Here is a 27,212-nt window from a genome sequence, read left to right on the forward strand (position 1 = left end):
GACAGATATCCATGACTAGTGGATCTTAAGGTTGTTCAAGGCTCTTCTAGCCAACATAATGATACTAATGCAGGCTTCCCAGTCAGTCCCTGAGATCAGGCCATAATGAAATGCCTTTGTGCCTGCCTATTAGTCAATCTCATCTGATCCTTCAGCTAGAATGTGTTCATTCTACATTACTGAGCCTTGTTTGTAACCTTTTACTATTCCCCGTTAAGGCTATTCATTTTGAGAACCAGACCCATGGTTCCAGAGCATTATGCTAGTGAGTGGCAGGTCTGAGCCTTTCTTTGGCTGGTATCTAAGAGGTGGATTTAGCAGGGCCTGACTGGGTCTTAACTACTGTATCCTGCCCGCCAGCCTGTCTCGTCCCCTCTCATTGCCACGACTGTGTGCTGTTTACTTTATTTATATGTGCATCTATTCCTTTGATGGTTGAGAGAGTTGTAGGTTTGGGGCAGGGCAGTCAGGTGTTGACTCTCTGCTATGGAAAGGGAAGAATGGAGTTATTCCAGGGCCTGTTATCAGGGATAGGAGTGGGTTAGTAGGATAGGAATGGGATAGCTGGTGGTGGGATATAAAGGGTCACAAGTATTTTATTCACCACCGCATTTCAACTTTTCTAATGTTGTTACACAATGATGTTGTGGATATCTGTAAAATACATCTGCCGTATGTGCTGCTGTTGCCACAGAAGGAAATATACAGTAGGTTGCATAGTCGGATCACAGGGAAAAGTTAGAAATGTGTCAATTCTTTTGAATTAAGGATGGCCAGGAGGAAGAGAAACCCCAAACAATTCCTCACTTTCAATAGAATTCAACAGTAAATTAGTTTTGGTTTCTGGTCAGTTGAGTGATGATGCACAAGAAAGCCCCCAAGCAGACATGCTTAGACACAACCTCACAGACCGCATATCTGCATCAAGTGTGACAACTACAAGGAGCAATGGGGCTGTTAATTACCAGTTTTGCTCACCTCCACTCCCTCCCCTGCCCCATCCCCTGTGCTTTCCTAAGATGATGGCTGGTTGGAGGTGGTCCAGTCTCTGATTCGGGTGATACCACTGGACGACCCGTTGGGACCAGCTGTGATCACCCTGCTGCTTGACGAGTGCCCACTGCCCACAAAAGTAAGTACTAGTTACCATCTGGGTCTCTAGGGCCCTATAAAATCTGCGTTCCGGAGAACGTGGACAAAATCCAGACATTAAAAAGGATTTCAACAATATTCAAAAATGTATTGAAATGTAGGAAATCAACTAAATGTATTCAAGTTATTAGAAAATGCATTAACTTGCCCAAGATTATCATAAGACATCAATAAAATACATCAGTAATTCATATTTTCCGAAAACTTTCTGAAGAGGCAACTTCACAGGAATGCCCCTGTATGTGTGTGTGTGTTTGTCTACCATTCTGTGTAGCCATTAGCGATGATGCTAATGTAATGACAACCGTACTGGGGCGGACTTACCATTAGGCAGAATAGGCAATTGCCTCAGGCCTCACATCATCAAGGGGCCTCATGAGCTGGGGATAAAAATTAAATAATTTATCCGCTTGAGGCCCCTCCAAGCTCTGCTCGAGGCATAATAAATAATTTTTAAAAATCCCCATGTTAAGGTAGAGATGTTTTTTTGCATGGGCCGCGTCTCTATCCACCGCATCAGCCGATGTCTACTTTCAGAATCCGCGGTGGAAGGTGGCAGTGCTACAGCGGTGTTTGTCAGACCAGGAGACATCTTGAAATCTGTCTTCTCACGGAAACGGTTTGGCCTACAAATTAATAAGCCCCCCCTATGGAAAGATAATATACAGGGGTCCTAAAATTCCAAATCAAATACATAAATTATCCTTGGTATGGGCGGCAGGTAGCTTAGTGGTTAAGAGCATTGTGCCAGTAACCGAAAGGTCGCTGGTTCTAATCCCCGAGCCAACTAGGGGAAAAATCTGTCGATGTGCCCTTGAGCAAGGCACTTAACCCTAATTGCTCCTGTAAGTCGCTCTGGATAAGAGCGTCTGCTAAATGACTAAAATGTAAATGTAAATGTATGACCATCTTTAAAAAAATCCATATGTTAGCTTAGTAGTAGTCTCACTTTGGCAATGCCATACCTAAAAATGATGTCGCTGTCACGCCTCCCTTGGAGGTCTGGAGGATTTTGAATTGAAAAAACGGTTTGAATGGTCCGCTGGCTCCAAGTGGCAGGATTTTGATTGGATGTTACATTTCAAGAACCCTCCCCCCACGGGCCTGTTGGTGCTACATGTTATGTTCAGCACTGTTTTCAGACCAGGAAGGACAAATTTTGCAGAGTTGTTCCGTATGGTAGTTTGCAACATTGCAGACATTTTCTGAAAACCTGGAGGATTTTTTTTCCTTCTGTTTTGTGAGGTGTCCTTTATACACAGTTGACATACATCAACATATTTTGATGGGGTTTTAATCAGCGATTATCCTTACAATAGACTGTAAAAATAATCGTCACGCACTGTTGCACCTACGATACTAATCTAGTGAGCACTATTGGAGCTCCACCCACGCAAGGCATTTGATTGGTTTGACATGTTGTGAGGTGTCACTGATTTATACCAGGTCTCCACCCCTATTTAGCTATTTTTCTGCCATGAACTTCCCCAGACTTCCCCGTATTAGGGAAGCCTGGTTTTCGACAAGGTTAGCTTAGTAGAAACCCAGCCCCGGGCCCTTAGACTCTAGGTGGATACAATACGCATTTCTTTAGTAAAAATACTGATAATGCTGCCATTGTCGTCGAGGCAGAGGACATGTATGTGTAGCCCAAGTCTGATGCTGTCTGGCCAAAAAGAGTATGGCAATGCGTCAGATACATGAGCTACATACACTGAGTGTACAAAACATTAGGAACACCTTCCTAATAATGAGTTGCACCCCTTTTTGCCCTCATAACAGCCTCAATTCGTCGGGGCATAGACTCTACAAGGTGTCAAACGTTCCACGGGGATGCTGGCCCATGTTGACTCCAATGCTTCCCACAGTTGTGTCAAGTTGGCTGGATATCCTTTGGGTGGTGGACCATTCTTGATACACACGGGAAACTGTTGGGCGTTAAAAACCCAGCAGCGCTGCAGTTCTTGACACACTCAAACCGGTGCGCCTGGCACCTACTAGCATACCCCGTTCAAAGACACTTAAATATTTTGTCTTGCCCATTCACCCTCTGAATGGCACACATACATAATCCATGTATCAATTGTCTCAAGGCTTAAAAATCCTTCTTTAACCCATCTCCTTCCCTTCATCTACACTGATTGAAGTTTATTTAACAGGTGACATCAATAAGGGATCATAGCTTTCACCTGGATTCACCTGGTCAGTCTATGTCATGGAAAGAGCATGTGTAATGTTTTGTACATTCAGTGTATAGTAAGATAGAGGGGCGCTATTTTGCTCACTCGGATGCTTTCTCCGGTGAGAGCGTTTCAGCCACTTGCGAAGGAAAGTTAACGGGTGCACCCACTGCATTCACATGAGCGCTACAGAAACATCGCTGACCAAACGACGGTCTCTGGCTGGTGCGCAGTTGATTTAAAGGGTAAATACTGATGTGGTTTATTCATTCTTGTGGACTTAGAACATTCAATTTAGTTTTTCTATAAACAAAGTGTGATTTTGAGGGCGGAAACCTGAAAAAAACAGGGAAAAACAGAAAGGAGAAAACTGAATTTGGGGAAAAACTAAATGGAATCGGGAAAATATTAAACTGATTTTATAGGGCCCTACCTGTAATGCCTCTACGATCTATCTTCCTTGTCTAATGCCTACACAGAACTCAAATTCAAAGCGCAAATTCCCAAAGCATGACTATCCACTCCTACGCACTCCTTGAGAGCAGCTGATCACAACACGCCAATCTTATTGTAAAGTACAGTGTTTTTCCACTGGAGGCCAACTTTTAGTTTCTTTCTCTGCTTTGAGTCATCACTGTTTTCTTTGTCTCTTAAAGATTCTTCTTTTGAAAAAGAAAAACCCACAGTCTTGGCTCAGAATTGTTACTGTGTATTGAGAGGGATTCAGTGTTCTTGTTTATCATATAGTCAGTGTAGCCTGTTGCTTTACCCATTTTATGAGATATATGCCTACAGAAAAAGTGGGTATTAAGTAGATTGGAACATTGACGATGTAAAGGTTTTTCTGTGTTGGGCTTTCATAACAGTGCTTGTTTCCCTTTGTTAGGACGCTCTACAGAAGCTGTCCGGGATGCTGAGCCTGAGTTCCACTGTGGCCCGCCAGGATGCCGTCATCCCTTCTAAGCACCGCAACACTACAGCTGTACTGGGCTGCCTGGCTGAGAAACTGGCTGGTGAGTGTGAATGCAACCTGATCTCCCTCATTCTCTTACACACAGACACACTCATGAACTCACAGAATCTACAGTGTGCATATGAAAATGCTCTCGCATGCTCCAGGTTATTTGACCCTAGCTGCTCAACCAGTTTTTAGCATATCAAGTGGTCAGTGTGAACTGAAAGTGATGATCCTGCAGGTTTGAGTTGGCCTGTCATGACATGGCCAAAGTGCTCTGCCTTTGTTCTGACAGCTCTGCTGAGCCTGCAGCACTAGGCTGGGGAGAGGGTGGTCAGGGTGAAACGACTCACAGTCTGTCTGACATACCCAACAGGGGTTGCCTCTACTAACCAATGTCTGTTTGTTTACAACCCAAACTGTGAACTACACCTTTTCTTTCTCTGGAAGATCTGAGGTAATCTTGGTGCAATCCTGTGCTTTTACTGTGGCCCTGAGCATTGTTTCTCCTCCTAACGCCCACTCCACATGTCTCATATCTCAGGTCCAGCGAGCATTGGACTCCTGAGCCCTGGAACCCTGGAGTACCTGCTGGAGAGCCTGGTGAGAGATCACACGGATCTAGAATATCATTAATTCTGTTACAAGCTGCACTGTCAATAGTCATGTACTTGGGTTGCATGTCGTTTTTCTGTAGAATGAAGACGAGACTTGTCTAATTTATCTGTCAATCTCTGTTCCCAGAGTTCTGAGGCCCATCCTACTGTTATGCTCTTTGCCCTCATAGCCTTGGAGAAGTTCTCACAGACCAGTAAGTTTGTCCCCATCTCCTGTACATTGGCCATGAAGCGGACTAGTAACTGTCATATTTCACTGTTGCAGGTGAGAACAAGCTAACGGTGTCAGAGTCGTGTATAAGTGACCGGCTGGGGATTCTGGAATCGTGGGCTGACCACACAGACTACCTGAAGCGCCAGGTCGGCTTCTGTTCCCAATGGAGCCTGGATAACCTCTGTGAGTAGTAGACTACATCATGTTAGTGAGGACAGTTCTCATCCAGATTTCCCCACACAACAGACAGTGCTCTTGGCTATAGCAGCAGTTCCTTGTGTGAAGAGGCTTTAAGCTCCTTGCAGGGTGTGATGTGCCTTCAGAATATGCTTGAGTTTGGTTGAGTGATTTAGGAGACAGAGGAGACTTTTCACACTGTTGCGTTGTGTGTCTGTGTGAGACTGACTTATACCATTCCCTCTCCTCAGTCCTGAAAGATGGTCGTCAGTTCACCTATGAGAAGGTGAACCTGAGCAACATCAATGCCATGCTGAACAGCAACGACGTCAGCGAGTATCTTAAGATCTCTCCCAGTGGACTCGAGGTGAGGGGCGTCTATGTAATAGGGCCGGGACAATACCAATATTGCAATACTCGTTAGTATTGTGGCAAGGAAACAAAACCTGAAGCGGATTTCACTTATTTAGGAAAACCTCCCTAATGTTGGAAACTAACATGATTATGTTGTCATTCAGAGTCACATGTATTTATTGTCCAAGCTATAGCACACAATATTTTACATACAGCAGGTTTTAAAGGACCAAAGAGTGATGTCTGTGTCTTGTTTTCATTTTTGCCATGGAAAACATATAGTGATACTGGTATCGTCCCAGCCCTACTATGTAACAAGCCTAACAGAGCAGTGGAGAGAGGTGGTCTTGTAACTAGAATGATCCAAACTCAACTTATATAGGGACACTGTGTTGAACACATAAGGAATTATTATACTATATGTTCCAGTCACGGGAAATACCAGCATTACACTGGCCAGTTATTAGGTACACCAATCTAGTACCAGGTCGGACCCCCCTTTGCCTCCAGAACAGCTTGAATTCTTCGGGGCATGGATTCTTCAAGGTGTGGCGTTCAAATGTTGCTCGATTGGTATCAAGGGACCTAACGTGTGCCAGGAAAACATTCCCCACACCATCGCCACCAGCCAGTACTGTTGACACCAGGCAGGATGGGGCCATGGACTCATGCTGCTTACTCCAAATCCTGACTCTGCTATCAGCATGACGCAACAGGAACCGGGATTCATCGGACCAGGCGATGTTTTACACTCCTCAATTGTCCAGTGTTTGTGATCATGAGTCCACTGGAGCCGCTTCTTCTTGTTTTTAGCTGATAGGAGTGGAACCCGGTGTGGTCGTCTGCTGCAATAGCCCATCCGTGACAAGGATCAACGAGTTGTGCGTTCCGAGATGCCGTTCTGCACACCACTGTTGTACTGCGCTGTTATTTGCCTGTTTGTGGCCCACCTGTTAGCTTGCACGATTCTTGCCATTCTCCTTTGATCTCACATCGAGCTGTTTTCGCCCATAGGACTGCTGCTGACTGGATGTTATTTGTTTGTCGCACCATTATCGGAAACCCTAGACGCTGTTGTGTATTGTGTGTGAAAAGTCCAGAAGGCCGGCCGTTTCTGAGATGCTAGATCCGGCGCGCCAGGCACTGACGATCATAACACGCCACGCTCAGTTGCTTAGGTCACTCGTTTTGCCCATTCTAACGTTCAATCGAACAGTAACTGAATGCCTCGTTGCCTGTCTGCCTGCTTTATATAGCAAGCCAAAGCCACGTGACTCACTGTCTGTAGGAGCAATCAATTTTCGTGAACGGGGTGGTGTACCTAAGAAACTGAGTATATACTGATGGGTATCATACTTGTGTTCCATAGAGATAACAGATCTGCCCTTTTCTCCCCTCCCAAGGCGCGCTGCGATGCGTCCTCCTTCGAGAGTGTCCGCTGTACCTTCTGTGTGGACTCAGGCGTGTGGTACTATGAGGTCACTGTGGTCACCTCAGGGGTCATGCAGATTGGCTGGGCCACCAAGGATAGCAAGTTCCTCAACCATGTAAGTGCTCACATTCTTTACTGATGCACACAGCAAGCAGTGTTTATTCATGCTAGACTGAATGCCATAATGTGTGTGTTTCAGGAGGGCTATGGGATAGGAGATGATGAATACTCGTGTGCATATGATGGCTGCAGGCAGCTAATCTGGTACAACGCTCGCAGTAAGCCACACTCCCACCGCTGCTGGAAAGAGGGTATGTGCAACCCAAACTCCATACAGGATTCATGTTGTAGCTCAGAGAGGCAGGCTGTAATGGGAGACGTCTGTCAGGACCTCAGCTTACACACATTTGTTACTGAGCTACTGGCCCTTGCAAGCCTATGCTTAAGCCTTACACTCTTGTTGATCTGTAGGAGATGCCATTGGTTTCCTACTGGACCTCGGTAAGAAGCAGATGCTTTTCTACCTGAATGGACATCCGCTCCCCCCAGAGAAGCAGGTGTTCTCCTCAGCAACGTGAGTATACACACCCTACTCCTGCTCGCTCCATTCTCTGGACATAATACAAAGTGCACCCACACAAGTATTCACATGCTGTACATTTCAGTAACTCACTGCCACATCCAATATCCTCTACTTCATCTCTTTCTCAGGTCTGGCTTCTTTGCAGCAGCAAGTTTCATGTCCTACCAACAATGTGAGTTTAACTTTGGGGCGAAGCCTTTCCGCCACCCCCCGTCTGTTAAGTTCAGCACCTTCAATGACTTTGCCTCGCTGGCGTCTGATGAGAAGATTATCCTTCCCAGGTAAGTCTGAGCTAATGGAGCTTTGAGCAAAATGGTTAGACTCTAAATGATCACTCTGGTTGAACAGGACAACTGCACATTATGTGAACTCCTATGTACCATTTCATGACTGTGCTTGTGTGTTTTCCTCAGACACCGGCGCCTGGCCCTGCTCAAGCAGGTGAGCATCAGAGACAACTGCTGCACCCTCTGCTGTGACCAGATGGCCGATACGGAGCTGAGACCCTGCGGACACAGGTACAACAACTTCCCTCTCTGTTTCACCCCTTGTACCTATCTAGCCATTTGCTTGTGTGTTACAGCTCCTTACATGGTCTCTGTTTGTGTCTGTCTCCTTAGTGGGATGTGTATGGAGTGTGCCTTACAGTTGGAGACGTGCCCGCTGTGTCGCCAGGACATTCAGACACGTGTCAGACTCATCTCACACGTGTCCTGACACATCACCTCCAAACCAAGACATGAACACTCCTCCCCAACCCTCCCCTCCTCCAATCACCTTTAACCAAGTTATCAACCCAACCAATAGGACAATGGGGCTGTGCTAGGATTTGTGATCGGACCCTCGGCCTAATGTGAGGAGGGAGTGATGGGACGAAGACCCCCAGGAGAGAGACAGTGTAGGGAGAATAGGACAAGGAGGGGTAACCTTTTCTTCATCTGCACTCCATGGAGCGTTCTCTCTGTAAGGAGATGGGCCCAACACCCGGTCTGAGAGCAAGAAAGTGCTGGGAGAGTGAGAGGGCAGGAAGACAATTTTGAGATTAGCAGGCAGCAGCATTTCCAGAATCCCATCATCAATCTTAATGTCATAAACTCACACAGTATCTGCACATGGATCTGCCTAATGTTCCCTCAGGCTCTGGTCAATGTGTCTTGTGTATCTCTGCTCAAATGAATGAAATGTATCTGTGATTATCTTGTTTTCTGACTTAACGTAAAGGCACAACAACAAAAACACAATGATGTTAACTCCCTGCTCAATCATACAAAACCAACAGAGCACACATTTGTCTATTACTCTCCGTCTCTCGCTCTCTCCTTTACTTGAAGCATTTCTGAGTTGATTGAATAATCATTCTGTTATAAATGAGTTCACAAAATTAACAAAATAACTGTGATTCAAAAAGTATTATATTTGTGTACAATTAAAACTAAATTGAATGAAATTGAGTTGATTGAAATTAATTATTCAAATCACAGCTAATTGGGATAGTTTTGATTCTCAGGATAGCATGAAGTGGTTGTGGAAAATCATTCAGAATCCCAGGTTGTTGTCAGAAGATATCACACCTCTGTTAGTATGAATGACTACATTTGGTCACAGTGTGCCAATATGGAGGACCAATTGTCTCCATTCCAGACAATGAATTAGTCATGGAAGAAATTAAGTAAAGTTTAAAGTGAAATTGTATCTTAACATCTTTAACGGAGTAACCCCAGGGGTCCCAAATATGTGATTTACTGAATGATCATTGTTTTCTGAATTGTGATATTTGTAATAATAAATGTATTAAAGTAACTGTCCAGTGTTTCCAGATTTCTATGAAATATGACCTATAATTAAAAACAATGTGTGAAATAGTTTTCCTTTCAAAAAATGGTAATTAGTATCTTAAAAAGCAGCTTTTCTGTGTTGAAATGGTGTGGGAGTACCCCAACAACCCTGGTCATTAACACTACTAATGGGAGCTCATCCCACAGCAAGCGTTTTTGAAACGGTCTGTTTGTGTTTTTTCTCCAATGTATGCTTTGACTACAAATACGATTATAGGATGAGTCAACATTATTTGGGTATAAATTAGAATATTAACTTTTCACTGGACAGTTACTTTAATGTTACATTGTTGCTTGTCAAAGATGCCATTATTATTGACATGATTTAGCCAGCTACATCATGAGCTACATTCACAACTAAACCCATCAGTCAGAATTAATTACATGATGTGAATGCTACATTATCATGGGACAGAACATGGAAAATTAATTTACAGTCCATGCTTGCAATAAAGGACTTATAAACGCACTTAAATTTAACCTTAATTTCAGTTTACACGATGTTGAGTGCCTGGCCCATAGAGATCCTATCAAATTATTATATTTCCAATTCTATGGCCTGACCGTACTGTACTCTACTGTACTTCCGGAACTAATCAACTGGGATCTGTTTCTTCACCGGACTGAATTTACTGAAGGGAGCATTTTTTTCTGTTGCCTTGGTAGCGATTACCGAAAATCCATCAGACAGACAGCCAGCCACGTAGTTTGCTAACTAAATAGATTACGAATGGACGTTAAAGAGCGAAGTGAGTTCTTGACTAATTTTAAGTCATACGAAAATAAAGTCAGAGAAATATAGCAACGATTGCTCAGCTAGGATATAATGTTGAAATGCTAACGTTATCTAATGTATTGTGCAATGTCTTGTCTTTTTGAAAGATCTGCTGGGTGGTGGAGAAAACATCGTTGAAATGGTGGATTTGGATGAGGAGAATTTTGCTGTTTCAAAGTATGTGTGCGTGTGTCTGTATGTCTATGAGGAAGTGAGTGAATGAGGTAACGTTAATTTAGAAGATAATGGTCATTGTTTATATGTTAGGTTGCTGACTGATTTATTCTCCCCAGCTCATCAGATGCAGATGCAGCCTTTGATGCTGTCATTGGGAGTATTGAAGACATCATCATGGGTAAATTGGACAAAACATTTTTTTTTTTGTGGTCTAGACATGTTTCAGTTTATCAACGTTAAATGGATAGCTCGCTAATGTTACTCCATTTTCTACTCAGAGGACGACTTCCAGCACATGCAACAGAGCTTCATGGAGAAACACTACCTGGAGTTTGATGACTCAGAGGAGAACAAACTCACCTATACACTCATCTTCAACGAATATGTAAGGCACTATACTCTGTTCATCTGCCTCCCTCATCATCAACTGTCAAGTAAGGTAGAGGGTCTTAAAAAACTATATGTGAAAGTGTCATACATATTCTGATGTTTACTTCTACCTCCTCAGATTGAGCTGCTGGAGAAACAACTTGAGCAGCAGCTGATGGAGAGAATTCCCGGTTTCAACATGAGCACATTTACCCATTTACTCAAGTATGTAAACCATTTCCACTCAGGAGTAATTTTACATGCCACTAAGTGGTTACCAACCTTTTTTGGTTACTGTACCACCAACTTGCTCTTCCAGTAAGCCTATGGTCTCATGAGTCTTCACAAGTACCCCCAGGGGTCCTAGCACCCCTCGTTGGGAACCACTGCAGTAGGTGGCACATTGCCCCTTTTAAACCAAATACCTCACTGTATTTGTTTCTCATTTCACAAAAATACATTTTCTCTCTCTCTTTTTTATGTTTCAGGCAGCACAAAGACGAAGTGTCAGGAGACATCTTTGACATGTTGCTTACTTTTACAGACTTCATGGCCTTCAAGGAAATGTTCATTGATTACAGAGCAGTGAGTAAAAACCCAGAATGTTTGGAATTGGATGTACATTATAACAGTATATTTTAGGATCTGTACTAGTGATTTGTTGAGAGAAAATTGTAGAGGATTCTGCCTCTTTGTGGTTGTGTGATGTTGTCTCCGCACCCATGCCTCCTCTGTCTGCAGGAGAGGGAGGGCAGAGGGCTTGACCTCAGTGATGGCCTAGTGGTGAGGTCTCTCAGCTCTACATCCTCCAAACCCATCACCTCCAGAACAACAACAGAACTGAAGTAACTAATAAAGAGTCATCCCCAAACACACGAACATACGCATTGACCAATAGTGCACTGTGCAGCTGACAACAGAACAAAATTGTTCGTCTTGCCCATGCCCTCCATTCATAGGGGACTACATGTTAGCTCATTTTGAACATCTGTCTTTTTCCCAGCTTTTGTATTTGAACTGTTGCAGGTTTGCAATGGGAATGGTGTCAGTCAGGTTTGTCTTTATTTTGCAATATTTTACGTATTGCCTTTCTCTGGTTAAGATAGACACCTTTGTCCTCACGGTGGGGTACAATTTTTTTTATTACATTTGTGAACTCAATGACTTGTTGAGTTTTGTGCCTGTTACATTAGTAACACGAGTGTCTGAAGTTTTCTTAAACGCCAAAAGGTGTTTTTGTAGGTCAAGCATTTTAGACAGACTAAACAGTAGCCTAGTTACTCAGCCCTTGGCATTGATGGTAAGGAGGACTATATGCACCAGCAATGGTAAAACACTTTAGAAATGTTTTCCCCCTAATCCTGATTGTACTCATAGCCCTCCACAACAAACAGTATATGAAGCCTGAAAGAATAAACCTGGTACATTCAGCCCTAGACTGTTTGGTCGTTGGTGCTTTCTCAGATCCTTCTTTCTCATTTGAACCAATGGGATCCCTTTCTGTAAAATAATTTCAATAATATTAGTACAACATTTGTCCTATGTAGTAGTCTTATTGAGAATAATATTAAGTGTTTTAATGAAATGTATTTATGTCACTGGTTTGTACATAGTCTTATGTCCGTCCCATTGCCTGTAAATAAGAGTGTGTTTCAAATAAAGACATGAAATCATTTTGTAAAATCACAATCGACTTTATTTGAAAGGTGTACTGATATGGATAAACAGCACACATGATTCTCTTGGTCTTCACAATGGTGAAAAAAATATATAAAAAAACACATTTCCATTAGGATTCCTGTGTATCTACAAGTATTATAATAATTAGGTGGGTGCTTACATTTGTCCTATTTCACACATATACAAGTGTATATTATACACATGTGAAATGGAAATGTGTTTTTTGCATATCCCACTCCCCCTGAGACACCCTCAGAGAGTGGGGTCACGGCCAGGGATCAGCCATTATTTAAGGCAACCCTGGAGCAATTTGGGTTAAGTGCCTTGCTCAAGGGCACATCGACCGATTGTTCACCTAGTTGGCTCAGGGATTCGAACCAGCGACCTTTCGGTTACTGGCCCAACACTTAACCGCTAGGCTACCTACCGCCTTTATTACAGTATAAATAGATGTATCATTCATTACACTTTCCTACAGTATGTGATCATAGTGGTTATGTATGGGAGCATGTATGTGAGTGAGTCATGATGAGTGAGTGTACTGATGGATGTGCAGTGGTGGGGTTACCATAGCAACACACTGAAAGGGTCTGCAAAATGCTTCCAGTCTTCACTCCAGTCACCATTTTGACATAACAAAAGTATATTGATGTCTAGCTTCTTTAAAAAAAGTATACCGTATATAAAAATACTAATCCTTTGATGAAAAGGTTTAGAATCTCTTCTTTGTGACACACTGTTCGGTTCACACTGTCCAAGTCTCTCTGTATGGAGACGGTTTATCAGGATAGGTAGTAGAGTAGTCCTATGCAGGACCAGAGTTGCTGGCTGCATTACCTCCATCCCCCTTCCATGCCATATAGGAAAAGAAGGTGCTGGCTCCATATAACAAAGTCACCACGATGCCAAAAAACTGAACAAGAGACAAACACATAGTAAGAGACAATCAGATGAGAGAAGAATGTTATTATCATAAGATACATGCCTGCATTCATTCTTCTTCCTTGAATGTCAGTTAATTGAGATTGTTGAATCTTTGACTGGCAATGTTGATGATGGGCAGGCAGGTTGCCAGTACTAGGTGCCAGATCTCTATGGGCTGCAGCCAACTCCTCTATCATCATTCGTTGTCATGCCATATGCCTTACAACAAACATGACACAAACATATTGTAGCTACATTCTCCCCAAACAAAAACAAAATGTTATCTACATATACAGTACCAGTCAAAAGTTTGGACACACCTACCTACTCATTCAAGGGTTTTTCTTTATTTTTACTATTTTCTACAATGTAGAATAATAGTGAAGACACAGTGAAAACTATTAAATAACACATATGGAATCATGTAGTAACCAAAAAAGTGTTAAACAAATCAAAATATATTTTATATTTTAGATTCTTCAAAGTAGCCACCCTTTGCCTTGATGGCAGCTTTGCACACTCTTGGCATTCTCTCAACCAGCTTCATGAGGAATGCTTTTCCAACAGTCTTGAAGGAGTTCCCATATATGCTGAGCATTTGTTGGCTGCTTTTCCTTCACTCTGCGGTCCAACTCATCCCAAACCATCTCAATTGGGTTGAGGTCGGGTGATTGTGGAGGCCAGGTCATCTGATGCAGCACTCCATCACTCTCCTTCTGAGTCAAATAGCCCTTACACAGCCTGGAGGTGTGTTTTGGGTCATTGTCCTGTTGAAAAACAAATAATAGTCCCACTAAGCCCAAACCAGATGGGATAGCGCATCGCTGCAGAATGCAGTGGTAGCAATGCTGGTTAAGTGTGCCTTGAATTCTAAATAAATCACAGACAGTGTCACCAGCAAAGCACCCCCACACCTCCTCCTCCATGCTTCACGGTGGGAACCACACATGCAGAGATCATCCATTCACCTACTCTGCGTCTCACAAAGACACGGCGGTTGGAACCAAAAATCTCAAATTTGGACTCATCAGACCAAAGGACAGATTTCCACCGGTCTAATGTCCATTGCTCGTGTTTCTTGGCACAAGCAAGTCTCTTCTTCTTATTGGTGTCCTTTAGTAGTGGTTTCTTTGCAGCAATTCGACCATGAAGGCCTGATTCACGCAGTCTCCTCTGAACAGTTGAACTAATGAACTTATCCTCTGCAGCAGAGGTAACTCTGGGTCTTCCTTGCCTGTGGCGGTCCTCATGAGAGACAGTTTCATCATAGAGCTTGATGGTTTTTGTGACTGCACTTGAAGAAACTTTCAAAGTTCTTGAAATGTTCCGTATTGACTGACCTTCATGTCTTAAAGTAATGATGGACTGTCGTTTGTCTTTGCTTATTTGAGCTGTGCTTGCCAACATATGGACTTGGTCTTTTACCAAATAGGGCTATCTTCTGTATACCACCCCTACCTTGTCACAACAAGTGATTGGCTCAAACTCATTAAGAAATTCAACAAATTAACTTTTAACAAGGCACACCTGTTAATTGAAATGCATTCCAGGTGACTACCTCACGAAGCTGGTTGAGAGAATGCCAAGAGTGTGCAAAGCTGTCATCAAGGCAAATGGTGGCTACTTTGAAGAATCTCAAATATAATTAGATTTGTTTAACACTTTTTTGGTTACTACATGATTCCATTTGTGTTATTTCATAGTTTTGATGTCTACAAAGTAGAAAATAGTAAAAAATAAAATAAAACCCTTGAATGAGTAGGTGTGTCCAAACTTTTGACTGGTACTGTACATAAATACTGAATCCTGACCTACATCAAACTGTGATGTTTGTGAAAATAGGAGGGGAATGTTTATTGGCTAGAGTCACCTGGCTACTGTTTTCCTGGGTTGTAAAAGGCAGGAGATACAAGACTTTGAACACGCTATGATGTAGGATCTTAATTTGATCACCTTGTTGCAGGAGAACTTGTAGTGTATTTCTGGTTTAAAAAAGGCTTCTGAAGTTTGTAATATCCATTTTGTTTTTCTTACGAAAAATGTATCAACCCCATAAAAAATGTCCCTTCTTATAATCCACATAATTCACATTTCCTGTTGCTGTAGGATTATGTTCCTGCTGTAGCAAACTGTCTCAAATTAAAATCCTACATATGTATGAATGGTGAAACATTTACATTTGAGTAATTCCCAGGAAGACCAAGGGGCTTGGTCATGTGCCTCATTGTAAATAGCAAATGGACTCTGGCTAGGACTGCCATGGAGAGAGAGACCACACCATAAAAGTAAATCTACCTTATATTTTTTCTAGCTCCCTCTCTCTTTATCTTCGAACCGGTCACAGTCAGGTGCACACATGACGCATCAGTTCTGCCTCCTTAGTCAAACATTTAGGCCAGAAACACACTTGTGTTTTCTATTCATCCTACCCATATAACTGTGTACAGAACGTAGATATCAGCACTTCCTGTGGAAGGTTATATTGTGAATATGAAAAATGTGCAAGTATTGAACGGAATGTACTCAGTCTCAGTCTATGTGGCCCTATGTAAGGGGTGCGCTTGTCTAAACAAGGGTTTCTCATGTGTTTCTGTCGCTCATCAACTGATCACAACTGGCCAACCAACTAACAAGTCAGACAGCCCACATATCTATGTTTCTGTCTAGTGTCTGCATGTCTTTGTATATCTGTAGATATTAAATTGTCTGTTCTAGACTTACCGCAGAAGCTGCCATACAGCCATAGAAGTATGTTGAACTGTAAGGAGCGACTGATGCAGCATTGGCCAGAAATGCTGTGAGGTACAAAACTGTTGCCACAGCATTATACACCATAACCTACAAGATAGAGAACAGATGTTGATGAATACAACCTACATCTTATTTTAATTATATTTTACATTGAATAACAATTACAAAATAACTTTGAAATAAATAGCAAAAATGCAGCATAGCAGGGACTACACGGGTCATTCTACAACAATGGTGTCTTTCCTGACCCCGCCTTAACCACCAGGAAAAACAATAAAAAATATCAGATACAGTGAATTCGGAAAGTATTCAGACCCCTTGACTTTTTCCACATTTTGTTACTTTACTGCCTTATTCTAAAATTGATGAAATATTTTTTCCCCCTCATCAATCTACACACAATACACCATAATGACAAAGCAAAAACAGGTTTTTAGAATGTTTTGCTCATTTATAACAAATAAAAAACTGAAATATCACATTTACTTAAGTATTCAGACTCTTTACTCAGTACTTTGTCGAAGCACCTTTGGCACCGATTACAGCCTTGTCTTCTTGGGTATGACGCTACAAGCTTGGCACACCTGTATTTGGGGAGTTTCTCCCATTCTTCTCTGCAGATCCTTTCAAGCTCTGTCAGGTTGGATGGGGAGCGTTGCTGCACAGCTATTTTCAGGTCTCTCCAGAGATGTTCGATCGTATTCAAGTCCGGGCTCTGGCTGGGCCACTCAAGGACATTCAGAGACTTGTCCCGAAGCCACTCCTGCGTTGTCTTGGCCCCAGTCTGAGGGCCTGTTGGAAGGTGAACCTTTGCCCCAGTCTGAGGTCCTGAGCGCTCTGGAGCAGGTTTTCATTTATTTATTTATTTAACCAGGTAGGCCAGTTGAGAACAAGTTCTCATTTACAACTGCGACCTGGCCAAGATAAAGCAAAGCAGTGCGATAAAAACAACAACAACACAGAGTTACACATGGGATAAACAAAACATACAGTCAATAACATCTACATACAGTGTGTGCAAATGTAGTAAGTTATGGAGGTAAGGCAATAAGTAGGCCATAGTGCAAAATAATTACAATTTAGTATTAACATCCCCACAGCATGATGCTGCTACCACCATGCTTCACTGTAGGGATGGTGTCAGGTTTCCTCCAGACGTGGCGCTTGGCATTCTGGCCAAGAGTTCAATCTTGGTTTCATCAGACCAGAGAATCTTGTTTCTCATGGTCTGAGAGTCTTTTACGGGCCTTTTGGCAATCTCCAAGCGGGCTGTCATGTGCCTTTTACTGAGGAGTGGCTTCCGTCCGGCCACTCTACCATAAAGGCCTGATTGGTGGAGTGCTGCAGAGATGGTTGTCCTTCTAGAATATTCTCCCATCTCCACAGAGGACCTCTGGTTCTTGGTCACCTCCCTGACCAAGGCCCTTCTCCCCTGATTGCTCAGTTTGGCTGGGTGGCCAGCTCTAGGAAGAGTCTTGGTGGTTCCAAACTTCTTCCATTTAAGAATGATGGAGGCCACTGTGTTCTTGGGGACCATCAATTATGCAGACATTTTTTGGTGTTCTTCCCCAGATCTGTGCCTCGACACAATCCAGTCTCGTAGAGCTCTACGGACAATTCCTTCGACCTCATGGCTTGGTTTTTGCTCTGACATGCACTGTCAACTGTGGGACCTTATATAGACAGGTGTGTGCCTTTCCAAATCATGTCCAATCAATTGAATTTACCACAGGTGGACTCCAATCAAGTTGTAGAAACATCTCAAGGATGATAATTGGAAACAGGATGTACCTGAGCTCAATTTTCGAGTCTCATAGCAAAGGTTCTGAATACTTATGTAAATAAGGTATTCCTGTTTTTAATATTTTTTATAAATTAGCAACAATTTCTAAAAACCTGTTTTCGCTTTGTAATTATGGGGTATTGTGTGTAGATTGAGGAGGAAACATATTTATTTAATCAATTTTAGAATAAGGTTGTAACGTTACAAAATGTGGAAAAAGTAAAGGGGTCTGAATACTTTCTGAATGCACTGTAAAGCAAACCAGACGGCATCATTTTCTTGTTTTTTATTTTATTCACGGATAGCCAGGGGCATGCTCCAACACTCAGACATCATTAACAAACAAAGCATGTGTTTAGTGAGTCTGCCAGATCAGAGGCAGTGGGATGTTCTCTTGATAAGTGTGTGAATTAGACCATTTTCCTGTCCTGCTAAATATTCAAAATGTAACGAGTAGTTTTGGCTGTCAGGGAATATGTATGGAGTAAAAAGTACATCATTTTCTTTAGGAAAGTAAAAGTAAAAGTAAAAATATAAATAGTAAAGTACAGATACCCCCAAAAACTACTTAAGTAGTACTTTCAAGTATTTTTACTTAAGTACTTTACACCACTGACTGCTCCACAGTCCAATGGGGTCGAGCTTTACACCACTCCAGCCGACGCTTGGCATTGTGCATAGTGAGCTTAGGCTTGTGTGCGACTGCTCGGCGGTTCCATTCTGTGAGCGTGTGTGGTCTACCACTTCGCGGCTGAGCCGTTGTTGCTCCTTAACATTTCTACTTCACAATAACAGCACTTATAACTCTACCCACATGTACATATTACTTCAACTACCTCAACTAGCCGGTGCCCCCGCACATTGACTCTGCACCGGTACCCCTCTGTATATATAGCCTCCCTACTGTTATTTTACTTCTGCTCTTTTTTTCTCAACACTTTTTTGTTGTTGTTTTATTTGACTTTTTTATTAAAAAATAAATGCACTGTTGGTTAAGGGCTGTAAGTAAGCATTTCACTGTAATGTCTGCACCTGTTGTATTCGGCGCATGTGGCCAATAACATTTGATTTGATTTGACTTACAGTTGACTGGGACAGCTCTAGCAGGGTAGAAATTTGACGAACCGACTTGTTGGAAAGGTGGAATCCTATAACGATGCCACGTTGAAAGTCACTGAGCTCTTCAGTAAGGCCATTCTACTGCCAATGTTTGTCTATGGAGATTGCATGGCGGTGTGCTCAATTTTATACACCTGTCAGCAACGGGTGTGGCTGAAATAGCCGAATCCACTTATTTGAAGAGATGTCCACATACTTTTGTATATATAGTGTATTTTTTGTAAAAAATATACATGTTTCTCCCACTTTAAATGTCATAATTCAAAGGAAAGTAAGATAGTGATTTAGTGGATTACTTAAAAAACTTAAATATGAACTAAATATTATAAATAATTTACAGGAAATATCTTTCCCTCAATTTCATGTCACTGGTGTTACCATACCCCACCAAAATAAAAAATAAAAATGCTACATCCTTGCCAACTTCTTACTGGGTCAAAGGTTCATTTGAGGCCGGGCTGTTTTGAAAAGCACATGGTGAGTCTGCACTCTCTCTTCATATGTTAGCAATTTGATTATTAATTTGGGAATTTCATGCGAAGCCTTAAGATGTGTCAAAGCAAATTTGATTCAAATAATTGATCAAATCACATGATTAAGTGATTTATTTACAATTTCTGAAGTGTGGTTTGAGCTACTGTGGCCACCATCTTAGATGGATCTTTTATGCAGATTAGTCACTGGTCTTACTGTTCCTGCTGGTTTTAATAAAATAGTCTGAAGATTTGTCACTGGTCACTGGTGTTACCGTCTGTCACGGTCGTCTATGTCGTCTAAGTATGACCAAGGCGCAGCATGTCCAAGAAACATGACTTTATTAAACAAACGTTATCGAACTACAAAACAAAAAGACGACTCAATGAAGTCCACGGTACACTGACCGAAACGGAACAAAAACCCACAATTCCCACAGGAAAACAATCAGATTAAATATGGCTCCCAATCAGAGATAACGAGCCGACAGCTGACACTCGTTACCTCCGATTGGGAGTCATTGACCAAACCTAGACATAAACCCCACAGAACTGCAAACATAGAAATACACCCAAAACCCAACATAACCAAACCAAAACCCAACAAAACAAATACACCCTGGCTCAAATATAAAAGTCCCGGAGCCAGAGTGTCACAGTACCCCCCCCTAAAGGTGCGAACTCCGGGCGCACCAGCATACAGTCTATGGGAGGGTCTGGGTGGGCGTCTGTCCACGGTGGCGGCTCTGGCCCTGGTCGTGGTCCCCACCCCACCTTAGTCACTATCCGCTTCCGTAGCCTCCTCCATATGACCACCCCCCAACTAAACCCCACTGGATTAAGGGGCGGCACCGGACTAACGGGCAGCACCGGACTAAGGGGCAGCACCGGACTAAGGGGCAGTACCGGACTAAGGGGCAGCACCAGGATAAGGGGCAGCACCGGGCTAAGGGACAGCACCGGACTCAATGGCGGATCCTGGCTGGCTGGCTCTGGCGGATCCTGGCTGGACGGCTCTGGCGGATCCTGGCTGGACGGCTCATGGCTGGCTGAAGGATCTGGCTGCTCATGGCTGGCTGACGGATCTGGCTGCTCATGGCTGGCTGACGGATCTGGCTGCTCATGGCTGGCCGACGGATCTGGCTGCTCATGGCTGGCCGACGGATCTGGCTGCTCATGGCTGGCCGACGGATCTGGCTGCTCATGGCTGGCCGACGGATCTGGCTGCTCATGGCTGGCTGACGGATCTGGCTGCTCATGGCTGGCTGACGGATCTGGCTGCTCATGGCTGGCCGACGGATCTGGCTGCTCATGGCTGGCCGACGGATCTGGCTGCTCATGGCTGGCCGACGGATCTGGCTGCTCATGGCTGGCTGAAGGCTCTGGCTGATCCTGTCTGGCGGAAGGCTCTGGCTGATCCTGTCTGGCGGAAGGCTCTGGCTGATCCTGTCTGGCGGAAGGCTCTGGCTGATCCTGTCTGGCGGAAGGCTCTGGCCGATCCTGTCTGGCGGAAGGCTCTGGCTGATCCTGTCTGGCGGAAGGCTCTGGCTGATCCTGTCTGGCGGAAGGCTCTGGCTGATCCTGTCTGGCGGAAGGCTTTAGCGGCTCCGGTCTGGCGGACGGCTCTGAAGGCTCATGGCAGACGGGCGGCTTATGCAGCGCTTGGCAGACGGACAGTTCAGACGGCGTTGGGCAGACAGGCAGTTCAGGCGCCGTTGGGCAGACGGGCAGTTCAAGCGCCGTTGGGCAGACGGGCAGTTCAGGCGCCGTTGGGCAGACGGGCAGTTCAGGCGCCGTTGGGCAGACGGCAGACTCTGGCCGGCCGAGACGCACTATAGGCCTGGTGCGTGGTGCCGGAACTGGTGGTCCCGGGCTGAGGACACGCATCTCAGGGCTAGTGCGGGGAGCAGCAACAGGGCGCACAGGACTCTGGGCACGCACATAAGGCCTAGTGCGTGGTGCCGGAACTGGTGGTCCCGGGCTGAGGACACGCATCTCAGGGCTAGTGCGGGGAGTAGCAACAGGGCATGCTGGACCCTGGGGACGCACATAAGGCCTAGTGCGTGGTGCCGGAACTGGTGGTCCCGGGCTGAGGACACGCATCTCAGGGCTAGTGCGGGGAGCAGCAACAGGACGCACAGGACTCTGGGGACACACAGGAGGCTTGGTGCGTGGTGTAGGCACTGGTGGTACTGGACTGGAGCGGGGAGGTGGCGCCGGAAATACCGGACCGTGCAGGCGTACTGGCTCCCTTGAGCACTGAGCCTGCCCAACCTTACCTGGTTGTATACTCCCCGTCGCCCGACCAGTACGGGAAGGAGGAATAACCCGCACCGGGCTATGTAGGCGAACCGGGGACACCATGCGTAAGGCTGGTGCCATGTAAGCCGGCCCGAGGAGACGCACTGGTGGCCTGATGCGTTGGGCCGGCTTCATGACATCCGGCTCAATGCTCAATCTAGCCCGGCCGATACGTGGAGCTGGAATGTACCGAACCGGGCTATGCCTGCGTACAGGAGACACCATGCGCTCTACTGCGTAACACGGTGTCTGCCCGTACTCTCGCTCTCCACGGTCAGTCCAGGGAGTAGGCGCAGGTCTCCTACCTGACTTCGCCACACTCCCTTTTAGCCCCCCCCCAATAAATTTTTGGGTAGTACCCACGGGCTTCCAGCCTCGACTCCGTGCTGCCTCCTCATACCACCTCCTCTCGGCTTTAGCTGCCTCCAGCTCTTCACGAGGGCGGCGATATTCTCCCGGTTGTGCCCAAGGACCCTTTCCAGCCCGTATCTCCTCCCATGTCCATGAATCCTTTGGAGGCGTCCATAAATCCTGTGTAGGTAGGTCCTGTTGCCGCTTGACACGCTGCTTGGTCCTTTTACGGTGGGTTTTTCTGTCACGGTCGTCTATGTCGTCTAAGTATGACCAAGGCGCAGCGTGTCCAAGAAACATGACTTTATTAAACAAACGTTATCGAACTACAAAACAAAAAGACGACTCAATGAAGTCCACGGTACACTGACCGAAACGGAACAAAAACCCACAATTCCCACAGGAAAACAATCAGATTAAATATGGCTCCCAATCAGAGATAACGAGCCGACAGCTGACACTCGTTACCTCCGATTGGGAGTCATTGACCAAACCTAGACATAAACCCCACAGAACTGCAAACATAGAAATACACCCAAAACCCAACATAACCAAACCAAAACCCAACAAAACAAATACACCCTGGCTCAAATATAAAAGTCCCGGAGCCAGAGTGTCACACCGTCACTGGTGTTATTATAGAAAAATGTGTTTTGTTTAATGTAAATGATTACTAATAAAAAACTTGTATTAATATTATTATTAACGCTTTCTGTCTTTGATTATATATGCAAATTAAATAGTCAAATTACATTCTGGAAAGCCTGAATCGTCATTAAAATATAGGTAACACCAGTGACAAAAAAGCAACACAAGCATTTTAATTGTATTTAATGTAGTACAAATACCAAAATATATAAAGCTGTTATTTATGTTAATTTGCATTGTTAAGGGGTTTTAACTATTGTCTGACAACATTTTCTGTAAAAAATAATAATCTATTTTTAAATAATTGGCTGGTAAAAAAAGCCACCATTTTCATAGAACGACCCACACATGACATAAACCTTTTAGCCTGAGGTCAGGTCAGCAATCACACCAGAGGTTAGTGGCTTAGGACACTCACCAACATTGGCCAGGGCACGGAGCTGAGTTTGTGATGGGCGCCAAAGAAGAGCATGAAGAAGAGGATAATGGTGAGCAGCCACAGCGTCACGGCGACAAACATCACCCAGCCATAGGCAGGAATATTGGAGGAGGGATTGGCAATCAGAGCCCATTGCAGCAGGCCAAGACCCTGAGGAGAGTGAGACAGAACAAGGTACATGTTCAGAAACATTTAGGTGACATTTGAACAGGTGAACCTTCCATTGAGGCTCCAATCCAAGTCTTCACGCCAGATCAGGTCAGTGCCCTATTGAAGAGCAGTGTAGAAGACCTGGGAGTAATGTACACTACCCACTGAGCATTAATTAGCAGCACAGACAGGGATATAATAGTTCTGTCAAATAACCTTGACAGTATTACTTAGTTTCCCAGACAAGATCGGGAGGGCAAACAGAACTCTTTCTCAATCCAAATATTTATTTAAGCATCAAGTTTTGATCTGCAGGTTTACCCACGCACCTGGTAAATGTGTCAAAGATTGATAATGAGGTGTCAATTTTTTTAGCGTACGCATAACATCCTCATTCTTACTCCCTCTCGTATTGTATCCCTAACTCTAACCACTCAATATGACAACATTCAAATGAATGAAGTTTTAATAGTTGTTCTGTTTTTAAACATTTGCATAAATCTACTTACATTAAGTTGTCACATGGAATGTATTAATAATGAAAAATAGGGCGCCACATGTTGTTAAAAAACATTGATATATCTCATCAATTGTCAATGACTTTTTCTTCTCTCTCTATTGAGTTTCAGAGGAGTGTGAGCGTGTTAATATACAGTACAGTATAAGCACACAAATAGCAAATATTCAAGGTGTTACACAAGCTTGAACCTTTACTACAGTGGGCTAAATCAGTGAGGGCCACACAGAGTGATTCTTGGTAGTCTTAAACACATCTACTTCAAAACAGAAGTATACACCTCACACACATGGTTATGAGCTTAAATAAAAGAAGACACCAGTACCATGTCAGATATAGAGTTGAAATGTCTTCGGTTTTGAGTTTGCATACCAATATTACACTTTATAAACATCACAGAAGACTGAAATATAACAAAACTGTTTGACATAGAAACACCGGATTTGTCAGTTTAAAAGAAATCTGTATTAATTATGAAATTATGAAAAATATTAATAACATTCCACCCATGAGGCCAAAGAGGGCGCTTTTGGTCATTTACTGCAGGAAAGGGCTACAGTGTACACATGAAGACAGAATATTGCCAAAGAATAGGCCTACAGTCAGGAGAATTTCTATATATTACTTAAATTTAGCATGATCACTTCCTAAACAACTGTTTTTCAAACTAACCCCTTTTCAGGTAGTCCCTCGATTAGTTTATCTTCACTCAGTGCAGACTGGTACTGTGAAAGGCTTTATTTGGAGTCAATCTGAGGCCTGAGGCAGGTTTGTTTAAGTTGTATCAATTTAAGGTGTGTGTGTTTGAGCGTGCCTGTCTGCTTTCGTGTAGGGTGTGTGGGCGTATATCCGTGAACTATTAACAATCAACTGCAGTAAACCTATAATGAACATAGAAGATCCAAGATAAGGGCTCACAAAATCATCAGGGTTCAAAATATCTGGGTGAGTTGACATGATTGCACAATACCATCACAGGATCCAGCTATTCATATGAATGTTATTGGTAATGCTCAGTTATAGTAGGAATGTGATTTCTTGTGTTATGAGATGTCTATAATCATGGGTAATGGCTGTTGACACACGCATTTAACAATTATGCACTACTGTACTCAAGTCGAACAGTGTGAGTCCTGATATTTCTTTCTCATTTAATTATTGAAATGGATTTAAGGGTGTGATATGAAGCCTAGTGCAGAGACCCACCTAGCCGGGTCAGTCACATGTACTACAGGCTCAAAGGGAGTGGCATCATATTAAAATATCTGCTTTATATATGACTCTCTGAATGTACTGTTAATTACCAATACATTATGTAAATATATAAACATAACACATATTCAAGACACAGGACATTTTGCATAAAACTATTCTTCATTTATGTTAAAATAAAACAAGCTGTCACCTGATTAATGTCCCTGTGTGTGTCCACTAATACAACTCTTAGCAACCACTAGGTATTACTCAAGCCCGTACAAAACAATAAGAAAACAGGGATTCTGAAAAGATACATAGATTTAGATTAGCCTAGCAGATGAGGAGTAGGACAGAGAAAGAAGGAAAAATGAACTGGGTAGGTTTTACTGCACTGTTGGAGCTAGAAACACAAGCTGCACCTGTGATAACAGCTACAAATCTGTGTACGTGACCGATAAACTTTGATTTGATAATGGATCAAGTAAATACAAAGGTGAAACTGGTATTTGTCACTCACTATCTCAGCCAGCATCAGGATTCCAGGGATGCTCTTGATCAAGCCCCGGTCCATGGAAATACTGCCAAGCTGAAAGCTGGACCCTCCCTGTTGGGACTGGGGGGAGCTGGTCTCGGTGGCCACTTTAGCTGGAAAGTCTGACATCATTCCTCAAATCCACACAACTATGACCAACAATAACAAACAAACTTTCCTTTTGTCCCAACTGAGAGAATATAACCCTTCCAGAGCAAATATACAGATCTGGGGAATGCAGCCGTTGATACCACCTTTTCTAGTCTAACAGGTGCCTTATGTTTTCTCTCTCTCTCTCGCTCTCTCGCTCTCTCTCTAGGTGGAACCTCTTAGTGACACATTAACAACAGCAACCAGTTTGAGTACAGGGAAGTAGGTATATAGTGATCTTCTGTAGGCCTTTGTCCTGCCAATCGAGGTTGCCTAGGGGGGAATGAGCAGTGTTGGGGAAGCTACTATGAAAATATATAGTTTACCAAGCTATCAATTACTTCACACTGGAAGAAGTTAAGCTACACTAAAGCTTCCCTCAAGACAAATATACAGTACCAGTCAAAAGATGAAACTGTCTCGCACAGGAATGGAAGACCCAAAGTTACAGTGGGGGAAAAAAGTATTTAGTCAGCCACGAATTGTGCAAGTTCTCCCACTTAAAAAGATGAGAGAGGCCTGTAATTTTCATCATAGGTACACGTCAACTATGACAGACAAATTGAGAATTTTTTTCCCAGAAAATCACACTGGCCTAGCCAGTCTCCAGATCTCAACCCCATAGAAAATCTTTGGAGGGAGTTGAAAGTCTGTGTTGCCCAGCGACAGCCCCAAAACATCACTGCTCTAGAGGAGATCTGCATGGAGGAATGGGCCAAAATACCAGCAACAGTGTGTGAAAACCTTGTGAAGACTTACAGAAAACATTTGACCTGTGTCATTGCCAACAAATGGTATATAACAAAGTATTGAGAAACTTTTGTTATTGACCAAATACTTATTTTCCACCATAATTTGCAAATAAATTCATTAAAAATCCTACAATGTGATTTTCTGGATTTTTTCTTATCTTTTTCTTATTTTGTCTGTCATAGTTGATGTGTACCTATGATGAAAATTACAGGCCTCTCTCATCTTTTTAAGTGGGAGAACTTGCACAATTGGTGGCTGACTAAATACTTTTTTTCCCCCACTGTACCTCTGCTGTAGAGGATAAGTTCATTAGAGTTACCTCAGAAATTGCAGCCCAAATAAATGCTTCAGAGTTCAAGTAACAGACACATCAACATCAACTGTTCAGAAGAGACTGTGTGAATCAGGCCTTCATGGTAGAATTGCTGCAAAGAAACCACTACTAAAGGACACCAATAAGAAGAAGAGACCTGCTTGGGCCAAGAAACATGAACAATGGACATTAGACCGGTGGAATTTGTCCTTTGCTCTGGAGTCCAAATTGATATTTTTGGTTCCAACTGCCGTGTCTTTGTGAGATGCGGTGTGGGTGAACAGATGATCTCCGCATGTGTGTTTCCCACC

The 27,212-nt window shown here is 43.5% G+C and overlaps 3 protein-coding genes across 4 annotated transcripts in view; 2 read left to right on the top strand and 1 right to left on the bottom strand.

The window, feature by feature from the left end:
- Window positions 1–9,528, top strand: part of LOC311136868 (RING finger and SPRY domain-containing protein 1-like) — a 14,897-nt gene extending 5,369 nt beyond the window's left edge. Inside the window, exons 4-15 of one of the 2 annotated variants that reach the window (XM_084171176.1) lie at window positions 1,020–1,132; window positions 4,219–4,345; window positions 4,832–4,890; window positions 5,032–5,098; window positions 5,170–5,301; window positions 5,547–5,662; window positions 7,053–7,196; window positions 7,281–7,392; window positions 7,553–7,655; window positions 7,793–7,945; window positions 8,078–8,182; window positions 8,285–9,528. In XM_084171176.1, the coding sequence (XP_084027302.1) occupies window positions 1,020–1,132; window positions 4,219–4,345; window positions 4,832–4,890; window positions 5,032–5,098; window positions 5,170–5,301; window positions 5,547–5,662; window positions 7,053–7,196; window positions 7,281–7,392; window positions 7,553–7,655; window positions 7,793–7,945; window positions 8,078–8,182; window positions 8,285–8,381 (1,328 nt within the window). In that variant the 3' untranslated portion in view covers window positions 8,382–9,528. The remainder of the gene's footprint in view (window positions 1–1,019; window positions 1,133–4,218; window positions 4,346–4,831; window positions 4,891–5,031; window positions 5,099–5,169; window positions 5,302–5,546; window positions 5,663–7,052; window positions 7,197–7,280; window positions 7,393–7,552; window positions 7,656–7,792; window positions 7,946–8,077; window positions 8,183–8,284) is intronic. The other variant, XM_084171177.1, reaches the window with a different exon arrangement.
- Window positions 9,529–10,140: 612 nt separating this feature from the next.
- Window positions 10,141–12,493, top strand: arl2bp (ADP-ribosylation factor-like 2 binding protein). Its single transcript, XM_084171403.1, has 7 exons — window positions 10,141–10,248; window positions 10,382–10,451; window positions 10,568–10,629; window positions 10,730–10,836; window positions 10,960–11,045; window positions 11,309–11,405; window positions 11,562–12,493. The coding sequence occupies exons 1-7, from the start codon at window positions 10,230–10,232 to the stop codon at window positions 11,667–11,669; spliced, it is 549 nt and encodes a 182-aa protein (XP_084027529.1). The 5' UTR covers window positions 10,141–10,229; the 3' UTR covers window positions 11,670–12,493.
- Window positions 12,494–12,497: 4 nt separating this feature from the next.
- pllp (plasmolipin) lies at window positions 12,498–25,999 on the bottom strand. The gene is made up of 4 exons (XM_084171404.1): window positions 25,671–25,999; window positions 23,269–23,439; window positions 16,146–16,262; window positions 12,498–13,413 (listed from the first exon to the last, which is right to left on the bottom strand). Exons 1-4 carry the CDS (start codon window positions 25,815–25,817, stop codon window positions 13,306–13,308), a joined length of 543 nt encoding a protein of 180 aa, XP_084027530.1. The 5' UTR covers window positions 25,818–25,999; the 3' UTR covers window positions 12,498–13,305.
- Window positions 26,000–27,212: the final 1,213 nt, after the last annotated feature.

Source organism: Coregonus lavaretus (genome assembly GCF_964263955.1).
Source record: "Coregonus lavaretus genome assembly, chromosome: 11".
NCBI classification, from domain to species: domain Eukaryota; kingdom Metazoa; phylum Chordata; class Actinopteri; order Salmoniformes; family Salmonidae; genus Coregonus; species Coregonus lavaretus.

What these genes read in the sequence shown, in the direction of transcription:
- arl2bp (XM_084171403.1), top strand. An exon ending in GAGAATTTTGCTGTTTCAAA is followed by an intron (nt 10,452 to 10,567) that starts GTATGTGTGCGT and finishes TATTCTCCCCAG; the next exon opens with CTCATCAGATGCAGATGCAG. An exon ending in TATTGAAGACATCATCATGG is followed by an intron (nt 10,630 to 10,729) that starts GTAAATTGGACA and finishes TTTTCTACTCAG; the next exon opens with AGGACGACTTCCAGCACATG.
- pllp (XM_084171404.1), bottom strand. Translation starts at nt 25,817, where the DNA reads ATGATGTCAGACTTTCCAGCTAAAGTGGCCACCGAGACCAGCTCCCCC. An exon ending in CCGTGCCCTGGCCAATGTTG is followed by an intron (nt 16,263 to 23,268) that starts GTGAGTGTCCTA and finishes TCTATCTTGTAG; the next exon opens with GTTATGGTGTATAATGCTGT. An exon ending in GCTGTATGGCAGCTTCTGCG is followed by an intron (nt 13,414 to 16,145) that starts GTAAGTCTAGAA and finishes TCTCTTGTTCAG; the next exon opens with TTTTTTGGCATCGTGGTGAC.